This window comes from Ranitomeya imitator, chromosome 5 (genome assembly GCF_032444005.1).
Source record: "Ranitomeya imitator isolate aRanImi1 chromosome 5, aRanImi1.pri, whole genome shotgun sequence".
In the NCBI taxonomy this organism is placed as follows: domain Eukaryota; kingdom Metazoa; phylum Chordata; class Amphibia; order Anura; family Dendrobatidae; genus Ranitomeya; species Ranitomeya imitator.
In genome coordinates, this window is record NC_091286.1 from 342,789,368 (window position 1) to 342,816,996 (window position 27,629).

General features: G+C 44.7%; 1 protein-coding gene across 1 annotated transcript in view; it reads right to left on the minus strand.

Annotated features, from left to right (window-relative positions):
* Positions 1-27,629, minus strand: part of CYB5R4 (cytochrome b5 reductase 4) — a 261,934-nt gene that overhangs the window by 163,368 nt on the left and 70,937 nt on the right. Inside the window, exons 5-6 of the mRNA XM_069726422.1 lie at positions 18,946-18,997; positions 682-739 (exon numbers count right to left, since the gene is read on the minus strand). Coding sequence (XP_069582523.1) covers positions 682-739; positions 18,946-18,997 — 110 coding nt within the window. The remainder of the gene's footprint in view (positions 1-681; positions 740-18,945; positions 18,998-27,629) is intronic.

Here is a 27,629-nt window from a genome sequence, read left to right on the forward strand (position 1 = left end):
TCCTGCCGCTCCTGACGCTGCCCCTGCCTGTCACACTGTCCCCGGGTGCCGCAGCTCTTTCTGTCAGCGGTCACCGGCACAACTCAGAGGAATGAATATGTGGCTCCACCCCTATGGGAGTGGAGTCCATATTCATGAGTCTAATGAGCGGTCCCACGTGACCGCTGAAGAGGGGAAGAGCTGCAGCACCCGGAGACCGTGGGACGGGCAGGGGGAACGTCAGGTGCGCCGGGACTAGGTAAGTATGCCTCAGCGCCCTCTCCCCCTCACCCGCCGACCCTGCCACCCACCGTGACTCGAGTATAAGCCGAGAGGGGCACTTTCAGCCCAAAAATTTGGGCTGAAAATCTCGGCTTATACTCGAGTATATACGGTATATAAATTTCTCTTCTTCATGTTTTGGATTATAAACAGTGTGCAATATTCCCAATGTATGGAAATAAAAACTAGTATAAAGATTTTGTGATTAACTCATGTTTTTGAACACACTGCTATTATTTTGAACACTACTGTATATACAACAATGTGTATTAAAATACACATTTAAATAAATACACAAATAAAACAACAGACTGAAATCAGGAGAAATTCATTAGACCCCTGCATTTGTACAAAGACTAACGGGTCCAGTAAGTGACATCCTAGAGTGAATTTTGGATAGAGCAGCTTCTACTCTCTTACCTTTTGTTTGGTATAGATAACTATAGTCACTGTAGAATCTGTTTGGAACCAGTCATATCTGTAGAAGAGTAGAAAAATTAATGAAAGATCAGATAAAACCTTCAAAAGTTGCTTATTTCCTAATTGACGCTAGAAATGGTATGTTCTGTTTGGGAAAGGGATCTTGCAAATGGACATTCCAGTGTGATCATCTTTGCACAAGAGCTGTGCTCAGAATGATCACTGTAGAAAATCAGCTTACCTGAAAGCGGAGCTCCTGCATCAACAGCCAGGGCTGGTGCAAGTACCATCTCTGGCTGTTTAACCCCTAAGGTGCTGCGGTCAATAGCATCCACGGCATCCAGGTGGTTGTGAGAGGCAAGGAGCTGTCTAGCTCAATCAGAACCCGTGTGCCACAATTCCTAAAATGGTATTTGTTCATTCTGCATTCCAAAAATTTGAATAAGGCTACATTCACATTAATTGTATGTTCTATATTGAGCAGTTACATATGGGTTTCTGTATGAATCTCAACAAACAGGACTCAAACGAATCCCCTGATGGAACTAATCACAATAATGAGGCAAACTGAGTCACTTGTGACACCGCCGGAATAGAGGCAATACAGAAACCAGTCTTATTTGGCATGTGTAAAAGCGCATTAGGCCACACTTTTGTGCATTTCTGCTATTTCAGCTACTGGTCTTCGGCTCCTCCATGGACAGCGGGCTCTTTCATGCCCTCTTGACATGCCAGTGTGCCTCTGAAGCTGGGCATCATATGCCTGGCTTCAGAAGCTCACAATCATGAAAGGACAAAAGTTGCGGTGAGAGATGGCGGTGATGCCAGCTCTTTCAAATCATGTTATAATGCCCATCGGGACGTGATCAAGTTAGGAATTAGCCGCCAAGTCTGTGGAAACCAAATGCACCATCGAATAGTCTGAAATAGGGATTTTTGTGTACTCACCGTAAAATCCTTTTCTCCGAGCCATTCATTGGGGGACACAGACCGTGGGTGTATGCTGCTGCCACTAGGAGGCTGACACTAAGTGATACAAAGAAAGTTAGCTCCTCCCCTGCAGTATACACCCTCCTGCTGGCTCTCAGCTAACCAGTTCGGTGCAAAAGCAGTAGGAGATCAATAGCAACATATGAGCGTATAGCATGTCATATTATATATGAGAGTATAGCATGTCAGATTATAAAAAACAATCATAAGCTAATAACAGGGTGGGAGCTGTGTCCCCCAATGAATGGCTCGGAGAAAAGGATTTTACGGTGAGTACACAAAAATCCCTATTTCTCCTTCGCCTCATTGGGGGACACAGACCGTGGGATGTCCCAAAGCAGTCCCTGGGTGGGGACAACAATAGATCAGGCCCTGTGTAACCGCTACTTACAAGTGCGCCACCGCGGCCTGCAGAGTCCGCCTGCCCAGACTCACATCTGTGGAAGTGTTGGAATTATAGTGTTTCAAGAATGCATGCGGACTGGACGAATCAGCAAGCTTGCAGGCGTGCCTTGCCGACGCCTGGTGCCTAGAACCCTTGATAGACAGGGAGATAGGCTGACATCTAGCACTGAAGGACTCCTGGATGGTGGAACGAATTCACCATGTTATCATGGTCGATGAAACGGCTAAACCCTTCCTGAAAATGTCATGAAGCCTTCCTCTACTGTCAGGAAGCCCAAATAAAGCGTCCAAGCTTCGGAAGGACGCCATCCTCAAGACGTACCTACTCAGAGCACTCACTTTGTCCAGAATATGGGGGAACTCATTCCATTTTGTGGACTGGTGCCAAAAGAGATGAGGGAAGAACTATGCCCTCATAACAGTGGTAATACAGTACCACCTTGGTAACAAGGGATGGGGATGGCCTGAGGACAACCTTGCCTCGAAGGTAATAAGGGAAAAAAGTCTGAAAGAGCTGAGCAGCTAGCTCCGAAGACTCGTCAGAGTGAGAATATTGCAGAGGAAAAAGGGGCGACTTTCCCTGATAGTAAAGTCTGCCCGGATGAAAAGGAGCCTACTGTAAGGCTCCTAGGAATAATAAGGTCCCAATGAGCTAACGGTATGCGATAGGGAAGAACTACGTGTGAAAACTCCCTGTGAGAAAGTCCCTACTTGCAGTTTTGCTGCGATAAGGCGAGAAGATACTAGCACCGCAAACAAAAAACGGACGTGGTCAGTGCGGATCTCTGAGGATCACTGGGGCCCCTTTCTGCTTCCGAAAGGCTTTTGGAAGTAGTGGAAGGGGAGTTATGGAAACTGGTACCACGGCAGAACCAGAGCATGGAGTGCGATGGCTCTTGGATCTCGAGGCCGAACCACGAACTCAAGTACATTGGCCTTCAGTCTGGATGTCATCCCACCTACAACTGGAGAGCTCCAGTAAGGGCAGATCTGATGGAAGACTTCGGGGTGAAGTTCCCATTGACTTGAGGCGGAACCCTGACGGCTGAATTTGTTTGCCGTTCAGAGTTCTACTCCTGGGATATATACTACCGAGATCACCGAATAATAGACTTTGGCCCATCAGAGAAAGTGAGGTACCTGACCGTGGGTACCTGCTAAACGACTGACGTATGGCACCGCCGTGGCATTATCCAATTGAATTCGGATAGGGTGACCCGCCAGAAGGCAGTGGACCTGCTGTAAGACTACCACTCGGATCTCCAGAACAATGATAGGGAGAAAAAGACTGGCATTGGTAGTTACTAATAACCATTGAACCGGGAGAAAGGCCCTGGATGAAGAAGGAGCTCAGAGACTATTGTCTGAAAGTCTGTTTGACTTGCTGAAAACAAGCGGAGCGAAGGAAACCGCTTCCATTGTCGTCACCATTTTTCCTCAGAACTCTCCTAGTAAATCGAATGAAATGAGGGGGTGAGTAATCAAGTCCTCAGAACTCTCCTTGTGCGAGCTCCCTGTTGAAGGGCCATGACCTTGTCTCGAGGAAGAATTACCATCCTTCTAGAAGTGTGCAGGATCATCCTCAAAAAGGATATCTGCTGGGCTGGAAATGAGGAGAACTTGTCTAAGTGTAGCTGCCAGCCCAGGTGAGAAGGTATCGCAAGTGATATAGACAACTCAGCGTAGTCCTGGAAGGGCGGCTAGACAGTCGACCACACAGGGCAGGACGAGCACGCCTCTAGAGTGCAAGAGAAACATGACATCTGCCATGACCCGTGCGAACACTCTGGGTGCGGAAGCAAGGCCGAAGGACAAGGTTGTGACTTGAAAATGCTGTTGACGAATGGAAAGGCGAAGGAATTTTTGCAGAGGGTAAGCACCCCGAATATCGATGGATGCCGGAAACTGCACCTTTTTCTGTTGAAGTAATGGCTGAGCGGAGGGACTCCATCCAAAGAAGGAGGACCATGTCAAAGGTTGCTAGAAGTTTGAGGTCCAGGGTCGATCTTACTTTTCGTTCCCCTGTTTGGAACAAAGATCCCTTAGATCTAGACTGTGCTGGACAATCCTTATGCAATCCTTTGTCAGACTCCCGCTCAAAGGATTTGATTGGCCAGTTGTTACTGGTGTGAATCAAGGTAGTTAAGGTCTCCAGCCAGGAGACCATTGCTCTAGCAATCCATGCGGCCGCTAGGGAGGATAGAGCGCCGAACCCGAAGATGGAACGAACCAGATATGCTATCTGACACTCCGTGGTATTTTTAATTGATGACCCATCGGGTAGGGATACTGGTAGGTATACCACAGGAGATTCTACCTGGTTAATCTGCCCCATGGCAGAATGTGCGGCTGCATCCAGCAAGTCATAGTCTCTTGCCATCGCCGCTCTCTTTTCACGGTGCAGAGATAAAAATTAGGAACCCTCGATCCATCAACCTCTTAACAGGGAAGTGGAGAGGAATTGTCCGCCTTCTTGCATCTTCCGCTAAATAGTGGTGATGCAGAGGGGGGTGCTCGTACGCCAAAAAGGGTGCCTCTGTATGTCCACAGAGTCCAGGTCTCCGGGTGGACAGGACAGGTTGTCTGGCGTTAGGCCTGGATGCAGAAGAGGAAACATGGAGGCGACACTCCGTGTGCCCGTCTGTTGATGGTGTGGGGAGATCGGTGCCCTTTAAAGGACCCGTCGCCTTTAAAAAAAACAGGCCAGGCATGGCATCCCACGTAGAGGCTTCTGTCCAGTGAATCGCTTATCCGAATTGAATGGCAAATGCTCTCGAGGGAGTTTAGTTTCTGAAGCTCTGGTAAGTTCAGGCAATATCCAATCCATATTCAGAGCCTTGTTGTCATCAAATCATTGGTGAGGGAGCAGGAAACGAAAAACTTCCGTTTTCTAGATGCCTGTATGTTTCTAGATGCCTGCACATTTCTAGAATACTTGCGGCCCCTGCTAGCCGACGGCTCCCATGTAGGATAGGAACCATGTATATTGGTCCAGAGAATACTGGTCATGCGCCTTTAAGACCAGAGAATACTGGTCATGCGCCTTTAAAGACCAGAGAATACTGGTCATGCGACTTTAAGACCAGGGAATACTGGTCATGCGCCTTCAAGACCAGGGAATACTGGTCATGACCCTTCAAGACCAGGGAATACTGGTCATGCGCCTTTAAGACCAGGGAATACTGGTCATACGCCTTTAAGAACAGAGAATACTGGTCATGCGCCTTTAAGAACAGAGAATACTGGTCATGCGCCTTTAAGACCAGAGAATACTGGTCATGCACCTTTAAGACCAGAGAATACTGGTCATGCACCTTTAAGACCAGAGAACACTGGTCATGCGCCTTTAAGACCAGAGAATACTGGTCATGCACCTTAAGAACAGGGAATACTGGTCATGCGCCTTTAAGACCAGGGAATACTGGTCATGCGCCTTTAAGAACAGGGAATACTGGTCATGCGCTTTTAAGACCAGGGAATACTGGTCATGCGCCTTTAAGACCAGGGAATACTGGTCATGTGCTTTAAAAGATCAAGGAATACATGTCATACGCCTTTAAGACTGGGAATACTGGCCATATGCCTTTAAGACCAGGAAATACTGGTCATGTGCCTTTAAGACCAGGAAATACTGGTCATGTGCCTTTAAGACCAGGGACTACTAATCGTGTGCCTTTAAGACCAGGTACTTCCTTACCCTGGTACTGATGTAGAGTCGATGTGCCCCTTTAATGCAAAAATACTGTCACCCCAGTGTGAGCTGGCCGGGTGGACCAAGATGGCCACCGGGAGTTGCAGAGCTGATAAAATCTCACAGAGAGTGAGAAGCGCCAATTTGGGGGGCGGAGCCACAGACACGATGTTGAATAGGCCCAAGCCGGGGCCTAAATTTCTGTAGCCGGTGGAAGTCACCAGTGGGTCGTTCCAGGTAAGACTTCCAGGATGCGGCCTAAAAATCGGCCAAAGCCAGGGGCTAAATTTTTGCAGCCATCCAGAGCGTTACCTCAGAGAGGTGGGCCACAGGGAAGTGGCTGAGGCTGCCTGTCAGCATGTGGATATCCCTCTGAAGATGGATCCACTCACCATTGATGCGCGTCCCGGCATGGAGCCGCCGCGGATGGGGGTTTCAGCGCTGTTCTGTGCAGCGTGGATGGTGCAGGGATAAGCCTCAATCCATCATCCCTTTGTTATGGAGGTGGAGAGGACCCGTCCGCCTCCTTGTGCCATCCGCTTTCACAGTGGTGGGACAGTAGGGGCTGCTCGGACGCCATAGAGAGGGGCCTCTGTACAGCCACGGAGTTCAGTCCGGGTGGACAGGGCCAGTTGTCCGGCATTAGGCCTGGCTCCAGGAGAGGATACATGGAGGCGACACTCCATGTGGTCGCCTGCTGCTGGTGTGGGGAGATCGGGACCATGAAAGGAACCGTCGCCCCTGAAGTGAGCTCAGGCATGGCTTCCCACGTCGCAGGAGAGGGTACGGGGAGGTATACTCGCCTGTTGATGGTTCGAGGGAGATCGGAACCTTGAAAGGAACCGTCGACCCCTTCACTCCGTTAATTAAAAAATAAAAAATTTTGCAGAAAATTAAACAATAAAATAAAAACGTTGGGGTCTGAAACAGACCCATGTGCCTCCTACAGACACAAAGCAAGAACTGGTTAGCTGAGAGCCAGCAGGAGGGTGTATACTGCAGAGGAGGAGCTAACTTTCCTTGTATCACTTAGTGTCAGCCTCCTAGTGGCAGCAGCATACACCCACGGTCTGTGTCCCCCAATGAGGCGAAGGAGAAATAAATTAGCATTTTGCAAACAAATTTTATAAATTCTAATTTTGCCATATTCTGGACTTGTCTATACAGCACAGAGGGCATTTTCGGGAGCCACACAATAAACTTGCTTAACCTAGGCTAGGTTGTAGCATTCTGCTCTACATACATACACAAATACATATACCGTATATACTCGAGTATAAGCCGAGATTTTCAGCCCATTTTTTTGGGCTGAAAGTCCCCCTCTCGGCTTATACTCGAGTCATATACCCGGGTGTCAGCAGGGGAGGGGGAGCGGGGGCCGTGTAATCATACTTACCTGCTCCCAGCGCGGTCCCTGCAGTCCCTGGCTTCTCCGGCGCTGCAGATTCTTCCTGTACTGAGCGGTCACATGGCACCGCTCATTACAGAAATGAATAGGCAGCTCCACCCCCATAGGGGAGGAGCCGCATATTCATTTCTGTAATAATCGGTGCCATGTGACCGCTCAATTACAGGAAGAAGCTGCAGCGCCGGAGAAGCCAGGGACTGCAGGGACCGCGCCGCAGCAGGTAAGGGGAGCGCAGCGCTATAATTACCTGCTCCTCGCTCCGGCTCCGTCTCCAGCGTCCTCTAGCAGTGACGCTCAGGTTAGAGGGCGCTGTGACGTAGTCAGTGCGCGCCCTCTGCTGAGCGTCAGTGCTGGAGACGGAGCCGCACGAGGAGCAGGTAATTATTGAAAGCGCCGGCGTCCTGAGAAGAGAGGTGAGTATGTGATTTTTTTTTTTTTATGGCAGCACCAGCAGCATTCTAAGGAGCACCTATGGGGCCATAAAGGTGCAGAGCATATAAGGGGCACAGCATTATAAGGAGCACCTATGGGGCCATAAAGGTGCAGAGCATATATGGGGCACAGCATTATAAGGAGCACCTATGGGGCCATAAAGGTGCAGAGCATATATGGGGCACAGCATTATAAGGAGCACCTATGGGGCCATAAAGGTGCAGAGCATATAAGGGACACAGCATTATAAGGAGATCTATGGGGCCATAAAGGTGCAGAGCATATATGGGGCACAGCATTATAAGGAGCACCTATGGGGCCATAAAGGTGCAGAGCATATATGGGGCACAGCATTATAAGGAGCACCTATGGGGCCATAAAGGTGCAGAGCATATATGGGGCACAGCATTATAAGGAGCATCTATGGGGCCATAAAGGTGCAGAGCATATATGGGGCACAGCATTATAAGGAGCACCTATGGGGCCATAAAGGTGCAGAGCATATATGGGGCACAGCATTATAAGGAGCATCTATGGGGCTATAAAGGTGCAGAGCATATATGGGGCACAGCATTATAAGGAGCACCTATGGGGCCATAAAGGTGCAGAGCATATATGGGGCACAGCATTATAAGGAGCACCTATGGGGCCATAAAGGTGCAGAGCATATATGGGGCACAGCATTATAAGGAGCATTTATGGGGCCATAATCAAAGGTGCAGAGCATATATGGCACAACATTATAAGGAGCATTTATGGGGCCATAATCAAAGGTGCAGAGCATTCTATATAGCACAGTTGTATATGCAGCATCTATGGGGCAATAATGAACGGTATGGAGCATCTATTTTTATTTTTGAAATTCACCGGTAGCTGCTGCATTTTCTACCCTAGGCTTATACTCGAGTCAATAAGTTTTCCCAGTTTTTTGTGGCAAAATTAGGGGGGTCGGCTTATACTCGGGTCGGCTTATACTCGAGTATGTACGGTAAAAACATTGCGCTTGAATCCAATAACCATCTAGCTTGCGTCCCTCTGGACTGCCTAGGCACCAAATTTTTGTATTACAGGGTTTTTCCCATTTCATAAAGTGATGGCAAATTGCTAGGATATACCATCACTTTACGATTGGTGGGATTCGAATACCTGTGACCCCAAACAAATCAGAGAATTGAAGGAATAAAGGCCAGCTGAAGTGCTATAGTGCTTTCACTGAGGGACCTCTTCACAGCAGTCCTGACAATTATTTGTTAAGAAACTTATAGGATAAATAATGGAGGAACAGAAATTTACAATAGGGCAATATAAGCATTATGAAAGCAGACATCAGGAGAGGAGCACATTTACTGTATCTACCAATGCATATGACAAGCCAACAATCACAGCATCCATGCACATAACAATCAGTACTATTGCTGTCACTTATTCAAAAGAGATTACGTTTCTCTCACTGGTTTTCTGCTGTTCCTGGGTGATTGTCAATTACTACTCAATGAGTGGCATGAAAACATAAAAAAGCATAGTAAAACCAAAAACACTCTGTTGCAAAAAAATCACAGTGGACAGCAAGTGCTAGTAAAAAGATAGAAAAAAAGGGTATTTGGTTGATACGATTTTGCAAAAAATGTATATTAAGCCGCTCTACCAAACGTCAAGGTATACCCATATCAGAGCAGTTCTAACTAATGTATATAATCCCTATCTGATGTATTTAAAACCTGGTGGCATATAGCACTACAAAACAAATTATTTACATTATACTGCCGAGAAAATTCACCTTCCTTGGTATAAACAGATCCCCGGAAAGAGATTTGTATTGTACCCAAGAACTTATACATGGTTATTAGATCGCCCCTCAGGCTGCTTTCACACATCAGGTTTTTGGTTTCAGGCACAATCCGGCAGTTTCAGGCACAATCTGGATCAGTTTTTTTCTGATGCCTGATCCGTTTTTTTCCCCATAGAGTTGAATTACTGCCGGATTGTGCCTGAAGGACATGCGTTTCATCCGTTTTGTGCCGGATCTGTCCCTTCAGGCTTTTTTGCCGGATACAAAAAAACGTCTCCTGCAACGTTTTTTGTGTCCGGCAAAAAAGCCTGAAGGGACATTTCCGGCAATAAACGCATGGAACTGATGTATGAAAGAACATTTCCAGCGACCGAATCCATTTTTCACACACTGAGCATGCCCAGAAGATTTGTTTTTGATTTTAGCATGGAGATCTCTCTCTCTCTCTCCATGCACAGGAACTCAAAAAAACATGCGCAGTACATAGACCCGGATCCAGCTAAAAAACGGATCCGGTGCATCAGTTTGCATCCGTTTTTTCACTACTTACACCGGATCAGTTTTTTAGCAAATTTGCCGGATTGTGCCTGAAACCAAAAACCTGATGTGTGAAAGCAGCCTCAGTCATCTTTTTTCTAAACTAAATAATTCCAATTTTGCTAATCTCTCTGGGTAATGTAGTTCCCCCATCCCCTTTATTAATTTTGTTGCCCTCCTTTGTACTCACTCTAGTTCCATTACATCCTTACTGAGCACCGGTGCCCAAAACTGTACACAGTCCTCCATGTGCGGTCTAACCAGGGATTTGTACAGAGGCAGTATAATGTTCTCATCAGGTGTATCCAGACCTCTTTTAATGCATCCCATGATCCTGTTTGCCTTGGCAGCTGCTGCTTGGCACATTACAACGCATGTAAAAATGCATCAATAATGCAGGTGACCTGCCAGTGACCTCAGATGCAGATTTGGTGCAAATTTCGACTGCGTCAAATCCTGAACAAATAATGAGCCATTGCTGATCGTGTGCACATACCCTTATAGCTTATGAATTAGGTATTTCAGTACGCAGTATCATTTCTGATGTTTTGATGATGTCAAAGGTCAGTTTCCAGTGGATGCCTTGAATGTTTGATTGTGATTCAGGCATGAATCAGCTGGCAGGTTACTTTTAAAGAGAAATTACCATCTGAAACAATTTGTGGCATATATGCATAATATGGAAAAAAAAATGCCTGAAAAATGGGAATGTCACTGGGACCTCCATTTTACCGGACAATGAAAAGCTTTGTCTTTAAAGGAAAGCTGAATACAGTTATTATTTGGCAAATAGAATTATAGAAAGAACCAAATGCAAACAATACTCAGCTTTATTCAACAGCAGTCACTCTTGCTTTTAAGCCAATACAGTTGACACTCGCTTTGTGTTTGGAAACAGAGGTTAGGGAATATACCATAAATGATTCAGATGGAAATACCAAGGCGGCCATAATCTAAGAGATCATAGCATTATTTCCTTTTTTTCTGATTTCCTAATACACCCTGTACATGCCACCCTTACATATTTGTCAGCCTTGGCAATCTTTGAGAGCTCGGAGTCTAAAGAGAAGTACTGTATATATTTGTGTACACAGCACAAGAAACAGAATACCAAAAATGTAGACAGTCTGACTGCTAGCTCCCAGGATTCTCATTCACTTTGCTGGTATAAGGAAACCTTTCAGGTTTTGTGACAAGTTTACGCAGGAAAATCTGCATTAACACGCAACAAACCTGCAATGTGTGCACCGACAGTTAGGCAACGTACACACTTTCAGTATTTGGTCAGTATTTTACCTCAGTATGTGTAAGCCAAAACCAGGAGTGGGTGATAAATCCAGAAGTGGTGACGTGTTTCTATTCTACTGGTTGTAACTCCCCTGGTTTTGACCTGCAAATACTGAGGTAAAATACTGACCAAATACTGAAGGTGGAAATGTGGCCTTATAGTTTTCAAAATAGTGTTTAGTACGTTTGTTTAGGTCCTTCACATGATCTATCAGAACGTAGAATGAGTAAATGAAAAAATATATATTTTTCCTTTATAATTTGACATTTCTATTTAAGTTTTACACAATTTGTGCAGAGTATGGGAATATGTATATGTACTACTGTTTGGGCCCACAAAATGGCTCTAAAGGGAAATTTTGCTGGATTGGCTCCCTGTTGCCATATTACATTTGGCGATGCCCTAATGGATTAGTATAGAGAAAACTATATAGAAGCAAGCTCATTTTTTGAAAGTATATACCTCAAGGCAATTATTTTACTCACTTACAGTTAGGTCCATATATATTTGGACAGAGACAACATTTTTCTAATTTTTGTTATAGATATTACCACAATGAATTTTAAACAAAACAATTCAGATGCAGTTGAAGTTCAGACTTTCAGCTTTCATTTGTGGGTATCCACATTAAAATTGGATGAAGGGTTTAGGAGTTGCAGCTCCTTAACATGTGCCACCCTGTTTTTAAAGGGACCAAAAGTAATTGGACAGATTCAATAATTTTAAATAAAACGTTCATTTTTAGTACTTGGTTGAAAACCCCTTGTGGGCAATGACTGCCTGAAGTCTTGAACTCATGGACATCACCAAAAGCTGTGTTTCCTCCTTTTTGATGCTCTGCCAGGCCTTCACTGCCGTGGTTTTCAGTTGCTGTTTGTTTGTGGGCCTTTCTGTCTGAAGTTTAGTCTTTAACCCTCCGTCACATACAACTGATCTGACAGGCGCTTCTCTTTTACTTTCATTTCTCCTTCCTCACCAGATTGTGAGGAAACCCCCTCCCTCCAGGTAGTCTCCTGTCTCTTGAAGGTCTGTGAAACCTGATATCACAGTTGGATTTCAGAGCTTCAGGGGAGAGGATATAGCTGCACAGATCTCTCAGGCTCATTGTATGTGAATACGTCACATTCAGTAAGGTTGGTATTTTATGTTTTTATTCATCACAATAGTTTATTTAGCTTGTTTTATGAATGTATAGCACAAAATGTGAGGATATTTCATAGAAATAAGGGAGATTTTATAAAAGAAAGTGTGCTGCTCAGGCATATACAGTAGTTCCCTAACATATTCCTTCTCTTGCTTCAGATTATCTGCTGAAATGGAGAGGAAAATGTACAATTTATCCAAACAACTTGATGTTGAGGAAGTAACAAACATGCTGTTAGATGATAGAGACCTCACACTGAATGAGGATTTAGGAGAGGAAAGTGAGATTGATTCTCATGATGAGGTGGAAGAATGTGTCCTGGATTCTGAAACAGAGCAAGATGGTGACAGTGGTGAGGATGAAGAAGTTGGATCATATTATATTGGAAAAGATAAAAATACTAAATGGAACAAGAAGCCATTCCAGAAAAATCGTACTTCTTCTATCAACACTTCATGATGATGCTGCCATCGATCCTGGGAGTGGGGCAGAAAAAAACCCGGAGATAATTACATTTTACAATGCCACCAAAGGGGGTGTGGATACAGCAGATCAGATGTGCTCCACTTTCAACGTCAGCAGAAACATCAAACGCTGGCCAATGGTCATATTTTTTGCTATGTTGAATTTGGGTGGTATAAATTCACAAGTAATTTATCTTGAAAACAAGCTTGAACCACTCCGTAGACGATTATATCTGAAAAAATTGGCCCATGAACTAGTACTTGGAGAGCTACGCAGGAGAAGCGTGAAAACAATCGGTATCCCCTCTCGCCTTCAAGTTCAGCTCAAAAGGTTCCGCCCAGAAGATGATGGTGAAAAGTCACCATCTGCACCACCTCACAAAAGAAGGAGATGCACCACCTGCCAACCGGAAAGGGGAACCAGAAGGCTTTCAAATTATGAATGTCTCAAATGTCATAAAGCAATTTGCCTGACACATGCAAAAATGGTGTGTAATTCTTGCTATTTGCTCTGCAAGTGTGACTTTTCTGGGGAAACCTCAGCATCTACTTCTGATTGAATATGTTTTTAATAGTACTTAAGGTACCTTAAAATTAAGTTTGTGTTCAAAAATTTTCTTTGTACATTTTTTTGAGAGAGTCGAACTGGGGACTATTTGGCGGGAGTTTTGAAAAGTTTGTATTTCATAGTTATTAGTTTTATGTTAAGTAAATGTTTTTTTTTGCAACTGATTATGTGTAGTCTCTTTTATTACATCCCTATGAAGGTCACTGATCACTTTTAGAGCACTGAAATTGCAAACATTAGATATTATAGGTATTTTTCCAGCAGGCGCCTGACAGGCACATTGTATGTGAACTCGTTAGTCCGAATATTGTATGTGACGGAGGGTTAACAAGTGAAATACATGCTAAATTGGGTTGAGATCAGGTGACTGACTTGGCTATTCAAGAATATTCCACTTCTTTGCTTTAATAAACTCCTGGGTTGCTTTGGCTTTATGTTTTGGGTCATGGTCCATCTGTAGTATGAAACGACGACCAATCAGTTTGGCTACATTTGGCTGGATCTGAGCCATCAGTATGTCTCTGAATACCTCAGAATTCATTCGGCTGCTTCTGTCCTGTGTCACATCATCAATAAACACTAGTGACCCCGTGCCACTGGCAGCCATGTATGCCCAAGCCATCACACTGCCTCCGCCATGTTTTACAGATGATGTGGTATGCTTTGGATCATGAGCTGTACCACACCTTTGCCATAATTTTCACTTTCCATCATTCTGGTAGAGGTTGATCTTGGTTTCATCTGTCCAAAGAATGTTCTTCCAGAACTGTGCTGGCTTTTTTAGATGTTTTTTAGCAAACTTTTTATTCTTGATGCTTATGAGTGGCTTGCACCATGCAGTGAACCCTCTGTATTTACTTTCATGCAGTCTTCTCTTTTTTGGTAGATTTGGATATTGATTCACCTACCTCCTGGAGAGTGTTGTTCACTTGGTTGGCTGTTGTGAAGGGGTTTCTCTTCACCATGGAGATTATTCTGCGATCATCCACCACTGTTGTCTTCCGTGGGCGCCCTGGTCTTTTTGCATTGATGAATTCACCAGTGCTTTCTTTCTTTCTCAAGATGTACCTAACTGTAGATTTTGCCACTCCTAATATTGTAGCAATTTCTCGGATGGGTTTTTTCTGTTTTCGCAGCTTTAGGATGGCTTGTTTCACCTGCATGGAGAGCTCCTTTGACCGCATGTTTACTTCACAGCAAAACCTTCCAAATGCAAGCACCACACTTCAAATCAACTCCAGGCCTTTTATCTGCTTAATTGAGAATGACATAACGAAGGTATTGCCCACACCTGTCCGTGAAATAGCCTTGGAGTCAATTGTCCAATTACTTTTGGTCCCTTTAAAAACAGGGTGGCACATGTTAAGGAGCTGAAACTCCTAAACCCTTCATCCAATTTTAATGTGGATACCCACAAATGAAAGCTAAAAGTCTGAACTTCAACTGTATCTGAATTGTTTTGTTTAAAATTCATTGTGGTAATGTCTATGACCAAAATTAGAAAAATGTTGTCTCTGTCCAAATATATATGGACCTAACTGTATATAGCACCATTAATTCCACAGCAGTTTGCAAAAATGATCTCGAAGCATGATTCTTTGGTACAATTACAGCAATAAAAAAATGCAATTTTTTTTTATCAGAGTGGTGGAAACATTTTTAAAAGCGTATACTGTATAAAAAAAAACTTTTTAAATTTTTCAGTAATAAGGCTGTGTTAGGGCTTATTTCTGTTTGCACCCTGGGATGATTATTTTATCGATATCATTTGATGTACATACAATGTTTTCATTGCCTCATTGTATTTTTTTTCCTGTTAGGGTGGACAAAAAAAAAACAATTCTGGAGTTGTGATCTTTCTTCTCATTATGTTGTCTGCTGATTGGGAAAGCTCATTTTATATTTTGATAGATTAGACTTTTATGGACATGAAAATACCTTGTGTATATTTTTTCATACCTTGAAAACTTTTTTTTATTACTTTTTTCAGTACTTTGTGGTTTCCTTCGGGAACTTGAACCTGCTGTTGTCTGATCGCTTGTGCTATATACAGCAACACAGTATTGTACTGCATAATTCAGCAATATACAGTACTGCATAATACAGCTATATAAAGTACTAGCTATTGAACCCGTTCTACGCCCGGGTGGCGAGCATTTATATTGGTATATGGTCTCCATCCTGGTATGTGCTGCTCCATCCTGCGTCCCCATCCTGTCATGTGCTGCTCCCATCCTGCGTCCCCATCCTGTCATGTGCTGCACCCATCCTGTGTCCCCATCCTGACATGTGCTGCTCCATCCTGCGTCCCCATCCTGTCATGTGCTGCACCCATCCTGCGTCCCCATCCTGTCATGTGCTGCACCCATCCTGTGTCCCCATCCTGTCATGTGCTGCTCCCATCCTGCACCCCCGTTCTGTCATGTGCTGCTCCCATCCTGCGCCCCCGTTCTGTCATGTGCTGCTCCCATCCTGCACCCCCGTTCTGTCAAGTGCTGCCCTATTCTGTCATGTGCTGCTCCCATCCTGCACCCCCGTTCTGTCATGTGCTGCTCCCATCCTGCGCCACCATTCTTTAATTTGCTGCTCCCATCCATATGCCCCATACGCTGCTCCATAAAGGTTTATGGCCCCCATAAAATGCTCCATAGTATATGCCCCATACACTGCTCCATAAAGGTTTATGGCCCCCATAAAATGCTCCATAGTATATGCCCCGTACACTGCTCCATAAAGGTTGATGGCCCCCATAAGATGCTCCATAGTATATGCCCCCGTACACTGCTCCATAAAGGTTTATGGCCCCCATAAGATGCTCCATAGTGTATGCCCCGTACGCTGTTCCATAAAGGTTTATGGCCCCCATAAGATGCTCCATGGTATATGCCCCCGTACACTGCTCCATTATGGTTTATGGCCCCCATAAGATGCTCCATAGTATATGCCCCGTACACTGCTCCATTATGGTTTATGGCCCCCATAAGATGCTCCATAGTGTATGCCCCGTACGCTGTTCCATAAAGGTTTATGGCCCCCATAAGATGCTCCATGGTATATGCTCCCGTACACTGCTCCATTATGGTTTATGGCCCCATAAGATGCTCCATTGTATATGCCCCCGTACACTGCTCCATTATGGTTTATGGCCCCCATAAGATGCTCCATAGTGTATGCCCTGTACGCTGTTCCATAAAGGTTTATGGCCCCCATAAGATGCTCCATACTATATGCCCCCGTACACTGCTCCATTATGGTTTATGGCCCCATAAGATGCTCCATACTCTATGCCCCCGTACACTGCTCCATTATGGTTTATGGCCTCATAAGATGCTCCATTCTCTATGCCCCCGTACACTGCTCCATTATGGTTGATGGCCCCCTTAACATGCTCCATTCTATATGCCCCCGTACATTGCTCCATTATGGTTGATGGCCCCCTTAACATGCTCCATTCTATATGCCCCCGTACACTGCTCCATTATGGTTGATGGCCCCCTTAACATGCTCCATTCTATATGCCCCCGTATGCTGCTGCAATATATATTAAAAAAAAAAAAAAAAAAACATACTCACCTATCGTCGCTGGGCGCCGAGTGCTGGGGGGCCTGAGCAGGCAGGGACACCGGCGCGCTGTGGGGGTCAGGTGCCGGTATCGCCGCCAGCTCAGGCCCCCCAGCACTTACTATATTCACCTGTCCTCCGTTCCACCGCTGCGCGCCCCCATCTTCCCGGTCCTCTGGCTGTGACTGGTCAGTCAGAGGGTGGCGCCGGCGCCCTCTGAACTGAAGGTCACAGGCCGAGGACCGGGAAGATGGTGGCGCGCAGCGGTGGAACGGAGGACAGGTGAATATAGCCGATACTCACCCTCCTGGTGGTCCCTGCTTCTCTGTTGGAGATCGCGGTGTGCGTTCAGTGTTAACGCATACCGCGATCTCCTGGGAGCGTAACTCTGTGAGTCCCAGACTGCGCCGGCGCTTGCGCAGTCTATAAAGGCTTCGGACAGAGTGACGCTCCCAGCGTTATATTATAGATTGCTGCATATGAGGAAAAAAAAATCAAGGTCTCCTACGAATGACATCCAAGGGCTTGATTTCACAGTAGTACCATCATGACAGTACCATCATGAGGAATCTGCAGACAACACCTGCCTGTCATTGCAAGCAGTCGGTCCACTGCGGTCACAGAACATGCCCTGTAAATAAAGCTGTAATAGATTGAAAGGGTGCATAAGGTCTGAGTTTGGGTATTCATTATATCTTTTTTCACCCCTATCATTTTCTACAGGCTCTAGGTGTCTTAATGCATTTGCATCATGCAGGCAGGCTCAGGACATCATCCTAGAGCAGTGTAACACAGATCCTGACTGCTTAACCCCCCATCCACCCAGTTGCCACTATACCCACATGAACCATGCAATGCTGAGTGTTGCTGTGGCAAGTTAAACCCTAACAATGGTCTCTGGGTCTGGATGCTGGGCTCTTTTATAGCCCATTTGGTCATGGGCAATTTTCTTAAAATGCCAGAAACCCCTTTAACCTCTTCATGTCGCGGCCAATTCGGTTTTGGTTTTTTTCTTCCCCTGTTTTCTCCCCAGCTTCTTCTAAGAGCAATAACTTTTTAAAGTTTTCTGGCCCTAAAACCGTGTGACGGACAAGTTGGCCTTTTGAATTACACCATTCATTTTATCACGTAATGCACTGGAAAGCAGGAAAAAAAATCCAATTGTGTTGAAAATGCACAGAAAGTGCAATTCCACATTATTTTTTTCTATTTACCATGTTCACTATATAGTAAAATTGACATGGCAATATGATTCTCCAGGTCATTATGATTGCACAGATACCAAATATGTATACCGTCATTTTTTTATGTAGTAAAAACAAATTCTGAAATTTCAAAAAAAAAACATTTTGCTCGTGTTGCAATTATCCGGGACCCATAATGCTCTTAATTTTCAGGATATGGAGCTGGATGATGGCTAATTTTTGGCACCCTGACCTGTCATTTTTAAGGATACCATTCTGCGGAAGATAAGATGTTTTTATAGTCTCATCGCATTTTAATGCAATGTTGTGGCAGACAAAAAAAACACTTCTGGTGTTTTGATTTCTTTTCTCATTACCTCATTTACTGATTTATCTGATTCATTTAATATTTTGGTAGATCGGACTGTCACGAACGCAACAATAACAAATATGTGTATTTTTATACAACATTACTGCTATTTTCTAGTGAAAATCACAGCCAAGAAAGAACACTGGCTAAATGCTGGCTTTCACGGGAGAAAGTCATGCACAGGGGTCTTCAGAAGGCACCTGGCTGTCATGGAAACCCATCGGTGACCCACGATCACCCTGAGGGGCGCCCCCATGCTGGTGAACATTGTATGTTGCTGTTAGAGATCCTGTTAGAGGCAGATGATGGATTATTAATTATGCACGTCACATTTTGATAAGGAGTTAAATATAGTCATACAACTTAAAATTTTAACAAGCAACAAATCATAATCAAACAATACAAACACATTGCAAAGGAGTAATGTACTAACCTGGGCTTAAATGCTTTCCTGGCCTCCAGTGAAACACTGCTAGGAAGTGTGCCTACAAAAAAAAAAATCAACATAAAAAATCAAAACTATTTGGTTTCAAAAACAGAACAAATATAACTTTCAGTTATGTTATCTGCAGAGTCAGTGACTGGCTGCAGCAAACATACACATCTGGTCTCTTCATATCCTGTTTTAGTTGTATGGATTTGTGAGTGCTGCAGATGCAGTAGTTGCTTTTAACAAAAAAAAAGGCTAAACAACATGTCATGACACAGCTGTCAGGTGACCTGGGACCAGGGGCTCCTTTCCTGTCCCTATCACTAGCGGACGCCCTAGATCGCCCTACTGCACGGGATACTTCTGTTCTCTTTCCCCACCCAAGTAAGAGGGGTGCTACTGTGCACCATAGTACACCAATCCAACAAACAAGGCAACACAAACAAGGGTTAACAGAAAACTCCAGGCATACAAAATATTCCCTCACATATAACAGAGGAATGCATCGGGGAGTGGAGGTAGGGGAATAAACCAAAATAGAGAAGGATAGGGAATTACCACACTTACAAACCAAACAACAGTCACTGATAACTCCTCCAACACTCCTTCTCAAATGAACCCCACTCCCTCCTTAAGCCATGCAGCAAATGCTAGCTTTGATAAGCATTTGCATCAGAGCCCATATTATAAAGGGGAAAGGAGTGGCTAACCTCTGCTCTGTCAGAAGGAACAAACACCATTAAAATGAAGGAGAAGTGCTTCTTCTTAGCACCAGAGTAGGAGCAATCAGACCCTGCGGTCTTCTGGCTTCACACTCTCGCTGTAACCCTGTGACACAACAATTGAATTTTCTTCTTGTAAAAAAAACTATTTTCACCTTCCTGACCAAGCCACATTTTTTAAGTTGGACGTATTTATGTAGTTGTAACTCTGGAATGCTTCAAATTACCCAGCGGCCTATATGTCAGAAACCCCCCCAAAGAGAGCACAATTTAAAAAATTGCACCACTCAAAGTATTAAAAACCATATTTAGAAAGTGTGTTAACCTTTCAGGTGTTTCGCAAAAATTAATGCTAACTGGAAAGAAAAAAACAAAGAATTTAAAATGTTATTGTCGTCCTAAATTTTTCATGTTAAAAAGGGTAACAGAATCAAATCTGAAGAAATTGCCCCATATGTGGTCAGCAACTTAGGGCACATGGCAGGGCTCGGAAGTGAATGAGAGCTATTTAACTTTTGGAGAGCAATTTTGGCTTGAATAAACTGCGGATGTTATTTAGCATGTTAAAAGCCCCCGAAGGGCCAAAAGAGTAAAGACCACCTACGAGTGAATTCATTTCAGAACCTACCCTCAAGGAAATCATCTAGGAGTGTAGTGATAATTTTCACAAAGGTAACAGGAGAAAATGTACTATACAATTTGTTGCACAATTGTTTCTGAGTACACCGATACCCCATATGCAGTTTGAAACTACTGTTTTGATGCACCGCAGAGCTCAGAAGAGAAGTGTCACAAGTGGGTCATATCCACCTGGGGGATCTGGGGTTAATAGACCGCTGCGTATTGTGAATCGCAGATCTTGTATTTAGCTTGTGTGTTTGGAGGAGGAGGAAGAGGGAGCTCGGTGTAAGAAGCATCTTCCTGTCACAACCCAACTTTATGTCAGCAACCTCAACTGAATCACACCTTATAACACAAAGTGAAGTTATCTGCCCAAGAGAAAGGCTGAGCTCTTAGGTTCCAGGTTAAAACCGTAGAATCTCTTAGAGGGCAATGTTCGAATTTCTTTGTTCCACAACCATGATAAAGTTCTTGTCCAATACTTATTCATGGAGGGTGATTTTGTGGCATGCAATAACATCAACAGTTTAACTTATTTCCAACATCGGGCGTAATAGTATACCAATGTTGGACACTCTCCCTTTGATGTGTGCTCCCACATATATAAATATGTGTGCGCCCACATATTTTCCGGCACATGTCTGCTGTTTTGAACAGCTGACATGTGCCACTAACAGCCGCAAGTGGAATCGCGTTCCACTCGTGTCTGTTAACCCATTAAATGCCGGTCAAACTCTGACAGCGGCATTTAACACGCACTTCCGGCAAGCGCGCTGGAAATCCCGCCCATTGGCGCCCATGTCACATGACCTCAGGTTGCCGATTTGTTGGCATGACAACCAGAGGTCTCCAGCAGACCTCTATGGTTTAAACTGAGGGGGAGGGCACCACTCCAAAAATAGGATCATCTGTAGTATGCCATGACTATACCAACAATCACACAATTGTATTTATGCGAGTGATCCTTATGATTAGTATGCCCCTTTTTCTTATGTGGCTGTCAGACCTCTATGGTTGTCACTGAGGGATTTCTATGAGCGCCGCCTGGTGGACGTCATTCATAGCAAGTCAGCAATTCTGCTACATACAGGTGATCTGATCACCAGTATGTAGCAGAGACGACCGGGTTATGGCAGCTTCTAGTCTCTCACGGAAACTATTGAAGCATGCCAAAAGTAAAAATATAATATAAAAATTCAAATCGCCCACCATTTGCCCCATTCAAAATAAAAAAATCAAAACATACACATATGTGGTATCCCCGCGTTCAGAATCGCCCAATCCATATTAAAAAGAATTAATCCGAACTCTAAACAACATTAACGAGAAAAAAAGTCAAAACACCAGAATTACGTTTTTTTGGTCGCCGCAACATTGCATTAAAATGCAATAAAGGGCGATCAAAGGAATGTATTTGCACCAAAATGGCATCTTTATCTTATCGGAGCGCGAAAAGTAAGTCCTCACCCAACCCGAGATCACAAAAAATGGAAATGCAATGGGTATCGGAAAATGGCACAATTTTTTTTAACAAACTTTGGAATTTTTTTTTCACTACGAAAAAGAAGCTAGACATGTCTGGTGTTTTTGAACTCGTAATGGAGAATTATAATGGCAGGCCAGTTTTAGCATTTATTGAACCTAGTAAAAAAGCAAAACAATTGTGGAATTGCACTTTTTTGCCATTTCACTGCACTTGGAATTTATTTTCCATTTTCCTGTACACGATATGGTAAAATCAATGGTGCTATTCAAAAGTACAACTCGTCCCGCAAAAACAAGCCCTCAAATGGCCATTTTGACCAAAACATAAAAAAGTTATGGCTCTGGGAAGAAGGGGAGCAAAAAATGAAAATACAAAACCAAAAATACCTCTGGTCGTTAAGGGGTTATTGGACGCTCTAAAGAGAAGTCATAATCCAGAAGACTGGAGGCTCTTCATTGATTGGCCTGTGGTGACTTAACCCCTTAACGACAGCCGATACGCCTTTTAACGGCGGCAGTTAAGGGTACTTAAACCATAGCGCCGTTATTTAACAGCGCTGTGGAAAAAGTGAATAGCGCCCCCCCAGAGTAGGATTTTCTCTGGGGTCTCGGTAGCCGGGGGTAGCCGAGACCCCAGAGAACATGATTCGGGGGGGGGGTCTGCATTCCAAAACGACGCTCCTTCCCTTCCGAGCTCTGCCATGCGCCCAAACAGTGGTCCCCCCACATATGGGGTATCAGCCTACTCAGCATAAATTGCACAATAAATTTTGGGGTCCAATTTCTCCTGTTACCCTTATGAAAGTAAACATTTGGGGGTGAAAAGATCATTTTTGTGGAAAAAATATGATTTTTTTACTTTCATGGCTCTACATTATAAACTTCTGTGAAGCAGTTGGGGTTCATAGTACTCACCACACATCTAGATATGCTCTGTGGGGGGTCTAGTTTCCAAAATGGGGTCACTTGTGGGGTGTTTCTACTGTTTAGGTACATCAGGAGCTCTGCAAAAGCAACATGATGCCCGCAAACCATCCCATCAAAGTCTGCATTCCAAGCGGCGCTCCTTCCCTTCCGAGCCCCGATGGGTGCCCAAACAGTGCTCTCCCCCCCACATATGGGGTATCAGCATACTCAGGACAAACTGGTCAACAGATTTTGGGGTCCAATGTCTCCTGTTACCCTTGAGAAAATAAAAAATTGCAGTCTAAAAAAATCATTTTTGAGGAAAAAAAAAAAAAGGATTTTTTATTTTCACGGCTCTACTTTATAAACTTCTGTGGAGCACTTGGGGGTTCAAAGTGCTCACCACACATCTAGATAAGTTCCTTAAGGGGTCTAGTTTCCAAAATGGTGTCACTTGTGGAGTGTTTCCACTGTTTAGGCACATCAGGGGCTCTCTAAACGTGACATGGCGTCCCATCTCAATTCCAGCCAATTCTGCATTGAAAAAGTCAAACAGCGCTCCTTCTCTTCCGAGCTCTGTCATGCGCCCAAACAGTGGTTTACCCCCACATATGGGGTATCGGCGTATTCAGGAGAAATTGCACAACAAAATTTATGGTTAAATTTCTGTTTTTACACTTGTGAAAATAAAAAAAAATGGTTCTGAAGTAAAATGTTTGCAAAAAAAAGTTAAATGTTCATTTTTTCCTTCCTCATGGTTTCAGTTCCTGTGAAGCAGGGGTTAATAAACTTCTTGAATGTGGTTTCGAGCACCTTGAGGGGTGCAGTTTTTAGAATGGTGTCACACTTGGTTATTTTCTATCATATAGACCCCTCAAAATGACTTCAAATGTGATGTAGTCCTTAAAAAAAAACGGTGTTGTAAAAATGAGAAATTGCTGGTCAACTTTTAACCCTTATAACTCCCTAACAAAAAAAATTTTTTCCCAAAATTGTGCTGATGTAAAGTCGACATGTGGGAAATGTTATTTATTAACTATTTTTTGTGACATATCTCTCTGATTTAAGGGCATAAAAATACAAAGTTTGAAAATTGCAAAATTTTCTCAATATTTCCATTTTTTCATAAATAATCTCAATTAATATCGAAGAAATGTTGCCACTAACATGAAGTACAATATGTCACGAAAAAACAATCTCAGAATCAGTGGGATCCGTTAAGTGTTAAAGAGTTATAACCTCAAAGTGACAGTGGTCAGAATTGTAAAAATTGGCTCGATCATTAAAGGGACTCTGTCACCCCCTCCAGCCGTTATAAACTAAAAGAGCCACCTTGTGCAGCAGTAATGCTGCATTCTAACAAGGTGGCTCTTTTAGTTTTTGGTGCAGTTATTACCAAAATAAAGCGTTTTATAATTTCGCCAAAATACCTTTCTTTAGACAGGGAGGCAGGTCTTAACCCCCTGCTGGAAATGGCACACTGCAGTCACTCAAGTCTTCTGGGGCGCCGGGTGCCGCCCCCTCCGCGCTGTTTTTCCATGAAATCCGGCGCCTGCATTGTTTAGTGCTGGCTGGTGCAGGCGCAGTGAGCTCTGGCCGTCTGACCTCACATGCAGTCTTGCAGACTGCGCCTGTGCAGCCAGTACTGAGCAGCACAGGCGCCGGATTTCATGGGAAAACAGCACGCAGGGGGCGGCGCCCGGCGCCCCAGAAGATTTGAGTGACGGCAGTGTGGCGTTTCCAGCAGGGGGGTTAAGACCTGCCTCCCTGTCTAAAGAAAAGTATTTTGGCGAAATTATAAAACGCTTTATTTTGGCAATAACTGCACCAAAAACTAAAAGGGCCACCTTGTTAGAATGCAGCATTACTGCTGCACAAGGTGGCTATTTTAGTTTATAACGGCTGGAGGGGGTGACAGAGGCCCTTTAAGTACCAAATTGGCTCTGTCACTAAGGGGTTAAAGATGGTTGCCCTCCAGGGTGGATACATAAATCAGATTCATATGCTCCATTAAGATGAAGAGTTTCTCTGTTTGTTGCAGGGCAAGGAAAAGGCTGCATGGGCAGAATTTGCATTAGTGGTAACTACTTTTTTGGGAAATTCAAAAGGAGAAGAGGCTATAAAGAGTTGGTGGAAAATGTTGAAGCGTTTCCTTTACTTCGGGTCTTGGGGGACACTCGTTTTGCTCGGGAATAACGTATACAGGCACGATATCTCACACAAAATTAAGTCCATTCCGGATTATTAAAGCGTCATAAACCGCACTGTAAGCCAGGTTAAAAGTCACCTGCTGCTTACACATAGTCTGTTACTTTAACACGTGTGGCTTTACAAAGCATTCAATAGTCACTCCTTATCTCTCCAGTCACCAGGTCACTGCACAGTTCAGCAACTGTCATATGTTAGCGCACAGTTCATTACAATTCATTGTATGTATCAACGGAACATATTAACCACCGACAGTCTGTTCCAATTATTATTATTATTATTATTATTTATTGTTATAGCGCCATTTATTCCATGGCGCTTTACATGTGAGGAGAGGTATACATAATGAAAACAAGTACAATAATCTTAAACAATACAAGTCATAACTGGTACAGGAGGAATGAGGACCCTGCCCGCGAAGGCTCACAATCTACAAGGGATGGGTGAGAATACAGTAGGTTAGGGTAGAGATGGTCATGCAGCGGTTTGGTCGATCGGTGGTTGCTGCAGGTTGTAGGCTTGTCTGAAGAGGTGGGTCTTCAGGTTCTTTTTGAAGGTTTCGATGGTAGGCGAGAGTCTGATGTGTTGTGGTAGAGGGTTCCAGAGTAGGGGTGATACGCGAGAGAAATCTTGTATACGATTGTGGGAAGAGGAGATAAGAGGGGAGTAGAGTAGGAGATCTTGTGAGGATCGGAGGTTGCGGGTAGGTAAGTACCGGGAGACGAGGTCACAGATGTATGGAGGAGACAGGTTGTGGATGGCTTTGTACGTCATGGTTAGGGTTTTGTAGTGGAGTCTCTGGGCAATGGGGAGCCAGAGAAGGGATTGACAGAGGGGAGAGGCCGGGGAATAGCGGGGGGACAGGTGGATTAGTCGGGCAGCAGAGTTTAGAATAGATTGGAGGGGTGCGAGAGTGTTAGAGAGTTCCAATGGCAGATACGTCTCTGCCGTACATTACAGGTTTTATCCCATACCAGGCGTTACCTCTCAGGAGCTCCGGCTCCACACACTGACTCCTGCCAGTGCTGGTTCACAGGGAAACTGCCTCACTGGGATCACCGTCCTTGGGACCAGGGCACCTCGGATAGTCCAGACCCACAGTAGGAACTGTAGCTTCCCCAACACATAAACCGTCTCAGGCTCTGTAGATGCAGCCTTTCCATGCGCTTCCAGGAAGTCCAATCACAGGCACTTCCAACACACAGGCCATCAGTCCATGATCTTACCAAGTGCTTGCAGGACTTCTCCACTGCCAGGAGACTCCAACACTTTGAGCATTCAGTCTATAGCCTCAGCAGTTCTTCCAGGACTCCAGTCCATCCGAGGACAATCCAACACTCTGACCATTCCAGGACTCACACTATTACCAGGTGCTTGCAAAACTCCAGTCCATACCAGGACAATCCAACACCTCGAGTGTTCAGTCCATAGCCTCAGCAGTACTTCCAGAACTCCAGCCCACTTCAGGACAATCCAACACCTCGGCTATTGCAGGACTCACTCCTCAGTGCTTTCAGGACATCTCCAATGCCAGGAGACTCCAACACTCACCGTCCACTAGGTCCACGGTCTCAGGTGCTTCCAGGACTTCTCCAATGCCAGGAGACTCCAACACCGACCGTCTAGGACCTTGCACATGGACCAAAAGAGCCATACACTCTGAACCCCTCCTCCATGTGACCCACACCCTGGTCACATTATCTAGGAGTAACCACTCCCCTGGGTGGGAGTGTGGGTGTGTGTGGCTAGTTTGACCTCCCATCTCTCATAACTAGCCCTGCCAGTCTCCCATTAGAATTACACACTTACTTGTGGGACTACAGGTCCCAGCACACCAACTTAACTTCAGACTGACAGCGCAGAGTGTCTTCCTCTGCAACACACACACCGGCCATTTATACTCCTGCCGGACTTTGTCTCATCACATTTATGCCTCCAAGCGCATTCTGAAGCGCACACACAGCGCCCCCTGGCTGTAATGTGGGTCACTGCACCACAATGTCAAGACATATAAAGATCTTGGCTGTAACAGGTCCTTAAAGATTCATATCTTACATTTGCATTTAGACTTCTTTCCAACAAACTGTGGAGCAGTGAGCGATGAGCATGGTGAGAGATTTCACCAAGAAATCAAGTAAAATTGAATTCTCCATCCTCAACTCCTCTGTGTTTACCTCTGTTTGTGTGAGTATATTTGTATGATTGGTATTTTCCTTTTTCCCTGTTTATATTACCTTGTTAGTGTGGTTGGTGTATTACGGTACACTACAACTCCCTTCTTCCCTGGGTGGATGAGGGGTACAGACTGAGGGTGGATTCAGGAGCTAAGGCAAGGTAGAAGAGTCAACTAAAAATTGTCATTGTCAGATTTGAGTTCTGGAGGTCAAAATCATTAAAGGGAATCTGTCACCCCATTTTTGGCCTATAAGCTGCTGCCACCGCCATTAGGGGAAAGGTCAGAGAGGCCTGACGTTTGCGCACTGCAGTACTTTGCTCTGCCCTCAACAGGGCAGACAAAGTACGCCTGCGCCGGAGCAGCAGCAGGAAGAAAAGAAGAGGACGTCATCGTATGAAGATGGGAGGCCCCGGACCGGACCATGACGCCCATCGGACCGGACCGCCCATGGGTGAGTATAATCCAACCTCTTTTTCACATCTTTCAGGATACATCGGAGGCTTATCTACAGCATTCCAGAATGCTGTAGATAAGCCCCTGATGGCGGTGGCAGCAGCTTATAGGCCAAA